Below are 12,831 nucleotides of genomic sequence, written 5' to 3'. Positions count from 1 at the left end.
GAAGGGGGTGGGGAAAAAGGAAGCGGGTGACAAAGGCAGTCGTTGTGATCCTGCATTTAAAACGGAAGCAGAAAGCCCCGTTTTAAACAAAGGATTTTAGGTTGGTGTAGAGATCCCCTTGGAGGGCGTCAGGTTGGGGAGGCTGATCTTAGGGAGAGCGTGTGGGGTGGCTTTGGCCCCACTCACGGCCAGCTCTGGGCTCGCCAAGTGCCAGCATGGACTCCCTAGAAGATTATCTCTGAGGGAATGCAACCTTCGATGGAAAAAAGATTGCCCACTTCTGCTTTAAGGTGCCACTTTGGGATGCTGTTATGCTGTGGGCACACGGTGGCAGTCTCTCTCCTTATTCTCCTTTCAAAGCTGGAAGGAAAGGACGTGCCTTAGAAGGCACCACCACAGCCTGGATGGGGGACTGTCTGGGTTGGGAACATCCATTTACACCACCTTGAGTTCCATAACAGACGAAAAGTGAGTTTCAAATGTCAGCCAAACTTGGCTGAAACACAAGGGATTAATTAATAACTAATTTTGGCCAAATGCATCTATTAGGGTTGCTTTTGCGTAGAGATGTAAAATTTCCAGAAATTTTGAAGCCATGGAAAAAAACCAGGGTTTTTCCATGCTGTTTTTTTAATTGTGGAAAAATTGAAAAATAAGACCTTTTTTTTGGTGCTCTTTACAGATGTAAAGTCACTTTATTGCTTTAGGACAGCCTTCCTCAACCTGGTGCCATCCAGATATTTTGGACTTCAGCTCCCATCAGCCTCAGGCAGCATGGCCAATGGTCAGGAATGCTGGGCATTGTAGTCCAAAGCATCCAGAGGGCACCAGGTTGAAGAGGGCTGCTTTAGGAACATAAAGCAGCTTTTATGTTCCTAAAGTTATATTATGTATAACCTGGTCTGCTCATAAAATTATCATTATATTAAAACACTTTTAAAAGTAAACACAATAAATTTGTAATTATTGTCTGAATAGCCTACAGTTTTAAATGTAGGATACCACACATGAGATGGCTAGATAGCATCACGGATGCAATGAATATGAACTTGAGCACGCTCCGGGAGAGAGCGCAGGACAGGAAGGCCTGGCGTGCTATGGTCCATGGGGTCACAAAGAGTCGGACACGACTGAACAACAACAACAACAATACCACACATGATAATTATATGAGCAAACCAAGTTGTACATAACATATTGTAGGTTCCTTTTTCATGCTAGGGATGGACGAGAGTCACTTACCTGATCCCGAAGCTTGCTTCGCAGTGGGGGGGAGGCGCTCCGTCCCTCCCCCCAAAATTCTGGGCGGGGGGGAGGCGCCCCGTCCCTCCCCGCCGAAATTCTGGCCGGGGGGGAGCGCCCCGTCTCTCCGGATGCGAAACCCCTTCTCCTGCTGGGACGCAAATGGCGGCGGCCATAGCCGCCGCCGTTTGCGTCCCTGGCCTGCAGTCAGCCGTGATAGGCTACGTAAATGTTTACGTAGCCTATCACGGCTGACTTGGGGGGGGGGGAAGCGTGTACGCAAATGGTGGCGCCCATGGGCACCGCCATTTGCGTTCCTTATTTTGGCCCAGGTAGTCTACGTAAATATTTACGTAGACTACGGCGAAAATAAGGGCAACGCTATTAGGTAGACTACCCGGGCCAAAATAAGGAACGCAAATGGCGGCACCCATGGGTGCCGCCATTTGCATATGCACTTTTTTTTCCCCCCAAAGTCAGCCGTGATAGGCTACGTAAACATTTATGTAGCCTATCACGGTGTTTTTTTAAAATCTAGCCATGATAGGCTACGTAAATCTTTACGTAGCCTATCACGTTTGTTGTTTTTGTTGTTTTTTACTTGGAAATGGCGGTGGTGGCGGCCGGTTGGAAGACCGGCCGCCGCTGCACCGCTGTCAGGAGCCGCCTCTGCCAGGGACATTCGCTCAAGGTAAGTCCCATCCCGGGGGGGGGGGTGGACCGTTTCTCCACCAATTTCGGGGGGCCGAATGCGTTGGCATTCGGCGTCCCGGAGATTCGTGGAGAAATTCTCTGACATCCCTATGTCTGACTAGAGGGAACTTCAGCAAGTAGTCCTTGAAACATCTGAATCATCCTAGAAGCCAGAAGAAGCAGGAAGAAGTGGAAGCAGAGGAACACAGGTGTACAGCATCTGTTCCTATTTGTAAGAACGTTTAGGGAAATGTCTAAACTTCTTCCTGTTTGTGGGGTGGAGCTTAGGGAACTCTCATCTGAAGGAAAAGCTATTGAAATTATATGCGGAAGACTCAGTTTAGGAATGGTAAGCAACCATATTTAAATGAAGAACCTTTAAGCAATCTCGACTTATTACTTGAAGGGTAATGTTTTATTCAGTTTTGTAAATAATTTCTGTTAATGAATATCTTATGTTTTGTTCATTTTGAAAGGTTGCCTCCAGTGGTAGCGTCTGTCCCATGTTTAGGCCATAGGAACTAGGCCTCTTACATAGTTTTTCGAAATCATTTTGTGGGGAGTAAATTAAACACCTTGTCTTAAATTCTAAAAGAAAATATTTCATACTCTAAAGCTCTTCAATTTTCCCACTGTTTCGGAAAAACCCCAAAATGATCCTTGAAAACACACACACACACACACAGAGAGAGAGAGAGAGAGAAATGGTCTTTCCCCCTAATTTTCCCATTTTTTTTCTGGGCCTTCACTTCTCTACTTTTGCTCTGTTTCTCTCTCTCTGTCTTGCGAACCTGATTGCACTTCTCAGAAGTCATACAGCAAGAAACTTGCTTCTAGTTTTCAAGGTGGTGAAGACAGACATGAAAGTGTATGCATGCCCAGTGTTTGGTGCAAAATCTCAGGAACCACAGTGGTGGTGGCTGTGTGTGCATGGGGAGGGGAACTGAGCACCCCCCCCCCTTTCAGTAGCAGCGCAGGGGCTTCACTACATATCACGAATCTTTGCCCTTCTCCATGAGTTAGAGAAGCAGCAGCAACTGTGCAGTGTGGGCTAATTGCCTGGCGTCTGTGTGGGCCAACCAGCCCTGCTGACGAACCCTGGTTGCAAACCTTGCAACCATGGTTCGTGGCTCTGATTTTGGTGGCTCTGAAACCTGGTTCAGACTGAAGCCCAGAATGGATGTGTAGCCCCATCAAAATCAGAGCCACCAGCCTGTAACACCCCCCTGCCCCCGCTATTTTGCCCCAAGGGCCAGCCTTGATGGCTAGCATCCCAGCCAGCCTCATTGTCCAGCCTGGTATGCTGGCAACAGCTCTCCTGCTGACTGAGGCAGGGGGGCACACATGTGCTGACCCCCCGTCCCCAGCCCCGTCACCCCCCATGACCGTGTCCCACTCCCCCCAGTTGTTGTCGCCACCACATGTCCCACCCCTTCCCGTCCCACCCTCAAATGCATTGTTGTCACCCAGGCTTTTCAGAGAGCCAGCCGCAGCCAGGCCCAAATGCCTGGCTCTCAAGGGTCCTTTGGCAGAGCCAGCCATGGTGGGTGGGGTGGGGTGGGGTGGGGTGGGTCATTCCACATCTCACCAGGCATAATGAACTCATGGCTGCTTGGTTACCACGATGGCTGCTGGCTGAGATGGCTTTAAAGGAGGGTAAAGGGAATAAATGGAGGATGGGTCTATCGATGGCTATGAGTGGCTGTCGCCAGGAATGGCACCTCCATGGTCAATAGCAGTCTCCCTCTCACCAGACGCTGAGGACAAACAAGAGGCAAGGCTCCTGCTTTCGCTTCTTGCTTGTGGGGTTCCCAGACTGTGATTTTTAAATGTATGTATCGTTTTCGTTTCCCAGTAGCAACGCATGGCTGTGAGAGCTGGACTATAAGGAAGGCTGAGCGCCGAAGAATTGGTGCTTTCGAACTGTGGTGCTGGAGAAGACTCTCACGAGTCCCCTGGACGGCAAGGAGGTCAAATCAGTCCATCCTAAAGGAAATCAACCCTGAGTGCTCATTGGAAGGACAGATAATGAAGCTGAAGCTCCAATATTTTGGCCACCTAATGCGAAGAGAAATCTCCCTGGAAAAGACCCTGATGCTGGGAAAGACTGAAGGCAAAGGGAGAAGGGGACGGCAGAGGATGAGATGGTTAGATAGCATCACCGATGCAATGAATATGGACTTGAGCACGCTCCGGGAGAGAGCGCAGGACAGGAAGGCCTGGCGTGCTATGGCCATGGGGTCACGAAGAGTCGGACACGACTGAACGACGACAATCGTTTTCGTTGCGTTTGTCCGTCACCTCCGCCTTTTTCAGGCTACAAATGGGTCTGAATAACCGTGTAGATACCATCCGATCGCTCACTGCAGGCAAGAGGCCGCCGGACGAGCTGGCGCGTTGGACCGGCTCGGCAAGGCTCCGCTCCGCTCCTGTCCGCCGAGCTCCGAGTGGGGCACCATCCGACGCGGGTGGGCCTGGGCTGGCCCGTCGTCCCCTCGTGAGCGCTCGTGCCGACCGGCGCTCCGGGGGCACCGCAGCGCGGTCACCGGCGGCGCGCCGGGCCCTTCCCGCTCCGAGGCGCGTCCCGCGGGGGTCCCGGTCGGCTTCCCGCGGGGCGCCTCGCCGCCGCCTCCCCATCCGCTCGCCTCGGCTCGGCGGGGCTCGCGCCCTTCCCGCCGGGCCGGAGCGCCCCTCGGCTCGCAGCTCGGAGGGCCCGCGCGGGCGCGTGCCCCGGCCGGAGGAGGCGCCTCCGCGCCGCGCCGCTCCGCGCCCGTCGCTCCGCCCGCGCGGCGCCTCCCCTCCGCCATATAAGCGCGGCAGGCGCGCGGCGAAGAGGCCGTCGGAGGCGCCCGCGCTGCTCCCCGGCCGCGCCCGGCGCCCCGATGCTGCTGCAGCTGCGGGCGGCTTTCCAGCAGGCCGGGAAGATGTCCGAGGGGCCCCCGCCCAAGCTGGACGCCAACATCCTGCTCCTCGGCGCCCAGCAAGTGGGCAAGTCGGGTGAGCGGCGAGGGGCGCTGGCGGGGCGCGCGCGCGGCTGCCCTGCCCTGCCCTGCCCTGCCCTGCCCAGGGGGTTGGAGGGCAGGGCCGGGGCGCGCCGCCGGCAGGTGCTCGCCCCGCCCTGGGGCACGCGCGCCTGGCGGGGGTCTCTGCCCCAAGTGCGGGGGAGGCGGAGGGTCGCCGCCCCCAATACGGAGCCGCCTCTGTGCCGTCGACGAACGCGCCGTGTTGCGTTACAGACGCCGTCGGCGCGCGGGCTACTTTGCGGGCAACTCCGAAAGCCGGGCCCGAGGGGCTTTGGCGAGGGGCCGTCGAGATCGGGACTGGGCAGAGGGGGCGGGCAGGCGGGGGCCCTACGCCAGTCGCCTCCGACCTGGCACCGGCCAGAGGGTTGGGGCCACAGCCGCCATCCCCTCCAGCCGGCAGGGCTGGGCGCCGGGGAGAGCCCTCGCCCAGCCCTCCCGCCCCTTGAGATCGATTCAGGGGGGGGGGGTACGCTCTGGGTCAACCCGCAGGTGATGTGGCGCACTCCATCTCCCATCACACCAACGTGGCACCCTCTGTCTCCCATGGGGCGATGCTGGCTGGGGATGGTGGGAGGCGTAGTCGGACACCTCTGGGTTGGGGAAGGCTGGGTTAATGCCACCTCCGCTCCAAGTGGACAGGTGGGTCTGCTCAGGCTGTGGAAGGGTCTGCAGAGATGAGGGCAGGGTAAACTTCCCCCTTGCCTGCCGCTTGCTTCCCCACAGACGGGCTGTGTTGCCACCCCAAGCACTTTTCTCCTTGCCCATATTCAGGCTGTGACTTGACCACGTCTGCGATCCAGCGGGCTCGCACGAAATTCTTGTTTTCAAACAGTTTTGCTGTGGATGTCGTACAGCCCCACAAACTCTGGTCTAACACAGAGGCAAATCCTGCACGAACAATTTTTCTGTTCAGATCAGTTTACATTTTAAGGGGCACACTTAAACATGTAATGTGTAAAGAGACACACTGGCAATGTAGTCTGTGGTACACCTGTGTGTCTTGTCAGTTTTTAAAAGGACACACAATGTTTCTTCAGGGAGATGGGAACATTTGCTAATTTCTGAGGTGGATTTTTTTTTTGTGCTACTGCAAAGCTTTTTAAAGCTGCAATCCTGACCATATTAGGACCAAACGTTATGCCATGAGAAAACTGCTTAGTCTTTAAAGAGCTACAAGATGCTTTGATGTTATTGTGCGAAGGATATTTTTAAAAAATAAATAGCAGGCATGCCCCGCTTCTGGATTGGGGGCGGGGGGGGGGGGCTTTAATCCTTTGCTTCTGTAAGTTGCATTAGAAGGAAAGCTCCATTCACAGCAGGCTTCCTTGTTCCTTGGAAGCAAATCTTGCTGAAATCGCATCAAATGTATGGGCAGGTCAGTCCAAGAGAAATCTCTCCTGGGGTCTTGGAGGAGTTGCCTGTGTTCTTAGCAAAGATGTCGTACCTGCCCCAGCCAGATCAACAATGACTTCCTAATATTTCCTCCTTTGTTCTAGCTTTGACTGTTCGGTTTCTGACCCGAAGGTTTATTGGCGAATATGGCGATATTGGTGAGTGAGCTCTGGGAAGTATTCCTTCATTATCCCCACTTCAGTTTTTCTCCCTTCTCCTCTCAGTCCTTCCTTCCTAACACATCTTCCCCACTTCATGTCTCCCTTGCAGAATCAATTTACACCCACAAAGTGACGATTGGTGGCCGAGAGGCTTGCTTCAGCATCTGGGACTCGGTGTGCCCGCAGGTAAGACATTGCATGAGAATCTGGGAAAGATCCCAAGGGTAGCAGCTCAAGAACCATGAACCAGCTGAAGCTGACATGTCCAGTCAAGAGGCTGAATGAGAGGAGGATCATTGTTTTCGCTGAATTAGGAGATACCTGGGCCAGGGAAAATTCTGAGCACAACTCCAGACAAGATCAGCCATCCCCCAACCTGGCAGCCTCCAGATGTGTTGGACTGCAACTCCCATCATTCCTAGCCAGCATGATGGGAGTTGCAGTCCAACACATCTGGAGGCCGCCAGGTTGTCTCCACTATTTCCCTTCCATCATGCCCAAAACAAATTGGAACATAAGAACACTTCTTGGATCAGATCAGGGGGCTACGAAGCCCAACTCTCTGCTTCCAACAGTGATCAGCCAAATGCTTTCAGAGAAGCCCATCAGCAGGGCATGAAGGCAACATCTTCCCCACCCCACTCTTTGCTTTCAAGCAACTGTCACTGAACGTGGAGGCTCTATTGCACTATCTGGCTCATAGCGTCTTCTCCATGAATTTGTCTAAACTAAAACCATGTACAGGCGTGGCCACATCCTATGACAATTAATTCCCTACATTAATGATGCGCGCGCACACACACACACACGTGTGTGTGTGTGTGTGTGTGTGTGTGTATTATATTTATATATAAGGAAGAAAACATAAGCAGGTGAGCATCCAAAGTAGATCACAAAGAGAAACAGGTTCTCGGGATGCAAAAAGAAATTTATTGTAGGAAGCCCAAACAATAAATTTATTCTTACAATAAATTTATTTTTGCATCTTGAGAACCCATTTCTCTTCCTTGTGTTATATTTATATCCCACTTCCTCCTCCAAGGGGCCCAAGGTGGTATACATGATTTTCCTCCATTTTATCCTCACAACAACCCTGTGAGGTAGGTCAGGCTGAGAGTCAGTGACTGGCCCAAAGCCACCCAGGGAGCATCGTGGCTGAGTGAGGAACCCAGGTTTCCCTCGTCCCAGGCCAATGCTCTCACCGCTCCACCATGCTGCCTCTCAGAGTATAAGAACAGAGGAATTACCCAGCTCAAGCTGACTGTGTTTTATGCTAGGCTACTGGTGCCTGTAGAATCATGCTGGGTGAAGGGTTGCGTAGCTCTTCCTGACTTCAGTCCATCCATTTGAGACATGGGATATTTATCTTGGGTGGGAGTTTGAAGGTGGATTTGTCCACGCCTCCCGAGACGAAACTGTGTGGCATAGCTAGACAGAGTGATGCATGAGGGGTAGAATGGAAGGAGAAGCTTTTGGGGAGGCTGGAATGAGTGGCCACACGAGGCCTGCTGAATTTCAGCACCAGTGCTACATCACCACGCACTGCTACGGCCAACTGCTGCGCGTTAATATCCCAAAACTGCATGCTCTGGCTGGGCCTAGTTTGATTTTGGAAGCCTGGATGTTGATTTCCTAGGTCGCCAAGGCAACCTGCGAGGGCATTAGGGAGGGCTGTGTTACTTACACCGCAGTAATGACGGGTGCTCGCTTGAATCTCTGCAGATGGCCAATCTCCAGGGGTGCATGAACGAGAAACGGCTCCGCTGGGCGGATGGGTTTATCGTCGTCTACAGCATCTGTGACCGGGCCAGCTTCCATTTTGCCCGCCAGCAGCTGCAGCGGATCCAGCAGCTGAAGAAGCGGGGCGGGGCTGAAAAGACGCCCGTGATCCTGGTGGGGAACAAACGGGACTTGCAACACCGGCGCACCGTCTCCAGTGAGGAAGGCCGGCTCCTGGCCCTTTCCACTGACTCGGGCTTCTTCGAGATCTCTGCTGCCGAGACCTATCATGGCGCCTTGGTGGTCTTCCATGAACTCCTCGACATGGTACGGGACTCTCGGAGCTCCATCAAAAAGGCATCTGTGGGCATCCGCGGGATTGTACGCAGCATGTCGGCCGTCTTTGGGCGGAGGAGGACTGAATGAAGAGGCCCCAGGGAGGAAACGTTAGCAGGAAAGAGGGAAGCTAGAAGCGTCATTCACGGGATGGCCATCCAGTTGGAGATTGGTTCCTCCTCCTGGAATGTCAGATGAAAGACCACAGAAGGAGAGCATGGAAAGATTGTACATGATGTGCTTGGAGCTATGGACAGCTACACATGTATTTCCTGTTTACTACAGAAGGCAGTAACTGTGAACAGTTGTAAATCCTTTTCTCCTGCCAGCACAATCTTGCATCTCTGGAAATTCACAGATTTGCACCTCCAAAACAGTGTTATCAGAGCATAGTGCTACAGATCAGACTTGGAGTGTGGAAAAAAAGAAGAGGGTGCTTCAGAGCATACGCAGAGGGCCATTCCTCACCACCAAGCAACTGCAAGCAGCCACAATGACATCTCTGAAAATAGAGGGGTGGGTCTTCCAAGTTAGTGGAAGAAGGAGAGGTGTGCACCGCTCTTCATATATGAATCCCTTTGCAGAAAAACGATGTGAAAGAAGCAGAGCAATTATGCATTTTTTTTTTTTGAAGGCATATAATGTTGCTGTGAAACCTTTTGGGGACGCGGCAGGGGTTGGCGAAATGATTAGGTTGATTGGGAAGAAAATAATAAGACTCAGTTGATCTCATGTCAGTTTCAGTGCAAGAACCGCACTGAACTTGACAGCATGCAGTCGCGGCACATAGAGCTTTCTCTTTAATTAAGTGCTCAAAGGGGGAGGCGGGACTATGTTGTTTTAGATTTTATGTACAGCGCATGCTGAAAGCCACTGAGATGGTTTCTGATCTCAGTTGCATACTGCATAATTCCCCCTTTAAAAGAGCTATGGAGAATGCCCAAGTTTCAGAACTGGCAGATTTCCAGAACTCTGCAAGGCATGTTGGGCAGGGGTGGGGGGAAATAATTTTTATCACCTCGGAAAAGAAAACTGAAATGTTTACACACACAGAAACACACACACACCTGAAATGTTTACCATTACATCCTTGTTTGGGTTGCTTCAAACGTTGGGGTTTAGAAATAAGATGTAAACTAGACCTGCCCACAAAATTTGCAACCAGAATGTCTTTATCTAAAACTATTTCAGTGCAAAGTTGTTATGGCTGAGAACTGAAGAACCGTGCCAGTTCATTCTTTGCCCTTCTGGTGGGTTCGGGCTTGTGTTTCTCGAAGTCTAGCCACTCCATGCTGCTGGGGCAAACTGCTTTTTAATGGAGTGAAATTTGAAAATCGGGGCTGTGTATCAGCACAGGAACTGCTCTTCAAAGGGAAAGAAAGACAAAAATCTTATCGGGTCCTCCGGATGCATGTAAAATAGCTGTTTGGATCCTGGCCTCTATGTCAAATTTATACAGAGAGTTGCCAACCACCTGGTATTGTGCTGGGGCAAATAGTCTGCATTCTGTTTTGTAACTTTTGGCTGAAAGGTCGGTCAGTTTCAGGCTAGTCAGGTTCAGAAGAACTCATCAGTTCTTCCCCCAGCTGCTCCTCTGCTCCAGGATTCTGCCTTGGCTTCACCCCTGATTCCCCCAGGTCTCCTTGTGCTCAAGATGGGGGAGCGATTTGTCTAGTTTGGACTTTAATGTGAACTTACCTAATTTCACACGTTCAAACGCTTTGTGAGCTGAAACTCCATTATCCTTCAAAATGCGCACTTCTCTGAATCTTGCAATGGAGTTCGCTAGTCAAAATGTATATAGTGGGGGGAATAATGATAAAAATGCACGACATTAGCAAAATTGCTTGCCAAACCTGTGTGCATTAGGCAGCCGTGAATACAAAATGCATATATTCTTGGAATTCTACACAAAAATGCTTATGGGTTTTCGTGTGAACTTTTAAAAGAAAACATTCTCAAAGTTTGAGATGAACTGAACAAGACTGGGAAAAATGAGAGAGGGGGAAAAGCTGAAATGGACAGAGTTGTCCAGCCTTACCTAGGCACTGGGTTTGCTCAAAGTTCCAGTATATTTCAAGTGTCCAAACATACGTGCAAATCAGGACTCACATGTGATTCCCCCCCCCCCGCCTGCTGCAGCTTTAGCCCGGTTTTCCCTCATCTACACAGTGCATTTGACAGACATACTACTAGCTGGCAAACTGAATGCTGATCCGGTGGTCTGTTTTCCTGAACCTGCCTCATTCAGGAGAGCTGCCCACCTTTTATTTCTTTATTTATTTGTCCTGTCCCTGCTTCTTTTTAAATTTTTACAAAGCAGCATCAACTAAGGTATATCAGCATGTTCAAAGGACCCCTGAAATTCACAGAAATACAAAAAAATGGTGGGGGGAGATACTAAAGAGGCAACCTCGGCAGAAAACAGCCCTATAAGGACAAGCATAGCCAGCAGGCACGGAGCAGTATGGCCCTGTATGAGTTCCTTACAGTTGTTGTATCCTGGAGAAGGATTACAACTCTGAACAAGAGTACTCTTGCTAGGAGACAAAGACATGCTGCAACATTTTGTTGCAGGCCCCACTGTTTTTGACTTCTAAAAACATTGTTTGGGGGGATTCCTGTTTACATTCAAATTTATTTTGTTATTTAACTTTAGTATTGGAAGGAAACTCTGGCAGAAGAATTCCTTCACTCTGTTATTATTGGCTGAGTAATAAAATGTTTGTTATTTATGACGATGGACTCTGTGAATTTCTTGGTTTGTGGGCCCCTAAATTCTTCTGAACTGCCCCAAAGGAATAAGGGACTGCTTGCAACAATGGCTGCGAATGCTTACTGATAATGATTCAGAAGCCAAAGAAACCTGTGAAGTTGTTCCACGTGCTCAGCAGGTCTGGGCTTGTGCCCCGCAAAGAGCAGCCTTGTATCCACAGAGCAAACCACGTTTGAAACGGAGGAGGCTTTCAAAAGCCATTTGTTACGTGGTGCAGACAGAAAGTCAAATATCCCAATGGGCCTGCCTGCAGCCCTAAAGTGTCACTATGGATCTTGGCCATTTTCAGGGGTGCTGCAAGGCACTTAAAAAATGCAAGACTGAGCCCCATAGTGCATAAAACAGCATAAAATTTCCATATGCTAATTGTTACACACGCACGCGCACACACATTTGGAAATAATTACCAGGACTGATTTAAATTTCACAGCCAGCCAACTAATTTCTCATCCAAATAACTTCAAATAAAATCAATTCTTCAGTTAATTTGCACCCTGTGATCAGCTATTAAAGATACTGCCTCTCCGAGATGAATTAGTCTCTCTCAGTTCTTTAAGAATGCTAAATATTTTTCCAACTTGGCCTTAAAACATGAGATAGCGGGCTCATCAAAGAGGCTGATGTTTTGTTTCATTGATAGTCCTAGGCTCAATTCGTCTTCCAAAATTAAACTTGCCTGTTTTGTCTGTTTTGTGGCATTGCACATAGGACTCCTTGTCTTCTCCTCCTACCGCAACCCCTTTCTTCTGTCTTTGGTCCGTTTTTATATTCTTCCCTTTGTGGCTTGGGCTCATTAGCCGCCTGTGATAACCAGCTCAAAAATTACAGTTTCTTACCGTCCCTTTGCACGCTCCCCCCCCCACCCCTCACATCTTTCTCTTTCCGTCCTGGAAGAAAATTGTTCCCACTACCATACAATAAGGCTTAGAGGAAAGTCTTCCTTTGACTCTAGTGGAAGTTTTTCTCTAGGGTTAATTGCTGTGTTTGGGGGACGGGGTGGGAACTGAGGCATCTTCCAGCATGTGGGGAGGGGGGGTTAACTGTTCCCTCCCCAGCACAACTCCCTTGAAAATTGCTCCCTGTGTGGCAATTATATAACAAATACCAAATATATACACCCATCATGATGATGAGAATTACATCGTTAATGTGCCTAGCAAATTACAGGGTAACAGAAGCAGGAAATCAGTCACTGCCTCAAGGAGCTTACAATCTAGCAATTGTCAGTAGAGGACACACAAAAGATAGGGAGGAGAAGGCACTGGGCTGAGTACTTGGGATGGGGGTGTCAAGGCTTGGCAAGAGAGATGAATTTTGCAGCGGCATTTGCAGAAAGAGAGGTGGCATTTCAAGTGCTCAGGAGGCAGGATTTCAATTTAGCGCCTTCAATTTAGCGCCTCTTCTTTATGACTTGGAGGAGGAGGTGCAGGGAATGCTGATCAAATTTGCAGATGACACAAAACTGGGCGGGATAGCTAATACTTTGGAA

At 50.4% G+C, this 12,831-nt stretch overlaps 1 protein-coding gene across 2 annotated transcripts; it reads left to right on the top strand.

The window, feature by feature from the left end:
• The first annotated feature begins 3,852 nt into the window (after nt 1-3,852).
• On the top strand, nt 3,853-11,304 carry LOC146334206 (ras-related and estrogen-regulated growth inhibitor-like protein). 2 transcript variants are annotated; one of them, XM_084824822.1, is made up of 4 exons: nt 3,853-4,048; nt 6,455-6,508; nt 6,621-6,697; nt 8,234-11,304. In XM_084824822.1, the coding sequence occupies exons 1-4, from the start codon at nt 3,964-3,966 to the stop codon at nt 8,654-8,656; spliced, it is 639 nt and encodes a 212-aa protein (XP_084680948.1). In that variant the 5' UTR covers nt 3,853-3,963; the 3' UTR covers nt 8,657-11,304. The 2 variants fall into 2 exon arrangements, with proteins under 2 accessions (XP_084680948.1, XP_084680949.1); XM_084824823.1 differs by lacking the exon at nt 3,853-4,048 and adding an exon at nt 4,681-4,932.
• The last annotated feature ends 1,527 nt before the right edge of the window (nt 11,305-12,831 follow it).

This window comes from Heloderma suspectum, chromosome 17 (genome assembly GCF_057233095.1).
Source record: "Heloderma suspectum isolate Gila_16-S chromosome 17, 16-S_ref, whole genome shotgun sequence".
Lineage (NCBI taxonomy): Eukaryota > Metazoa > Chordata > Lepidosauria > Squamata > Helodermatidae > Heloderma > Heloderma suspectum.
This window is presented reverse-complemented; position numbering and strand designations above follow the sequence as displayed.

What these genes read in the sequence shown, in the direction of transcription:
- LOC146334206 (XM_084824823.1), top strand. Translation starts at nt 4,818, where the DNA reads ATGCTGCTGCAGCTGCGGGCGGCTTTCCAGCAGGCCGGGAAGATGTCC. An exon ending in CCAGCAAGTGGGCAAGTCGG is followed by an intron (nt 4,933 to 6,454) that starts GTGAGCGGCGAG and finishes CCTTTGTTCTAG; the next exon opens with CTTTGACTGTTCGGTTTCTG. An exon ending in TGGCGAATATGGCGATATTG is followed by an intron (nt 6,509 to 6,620) that starts GTGAGTGAGCTC and finishes TCTCCCTTGCAG; the next exon opens with AATCAATTTACACCCACAAA.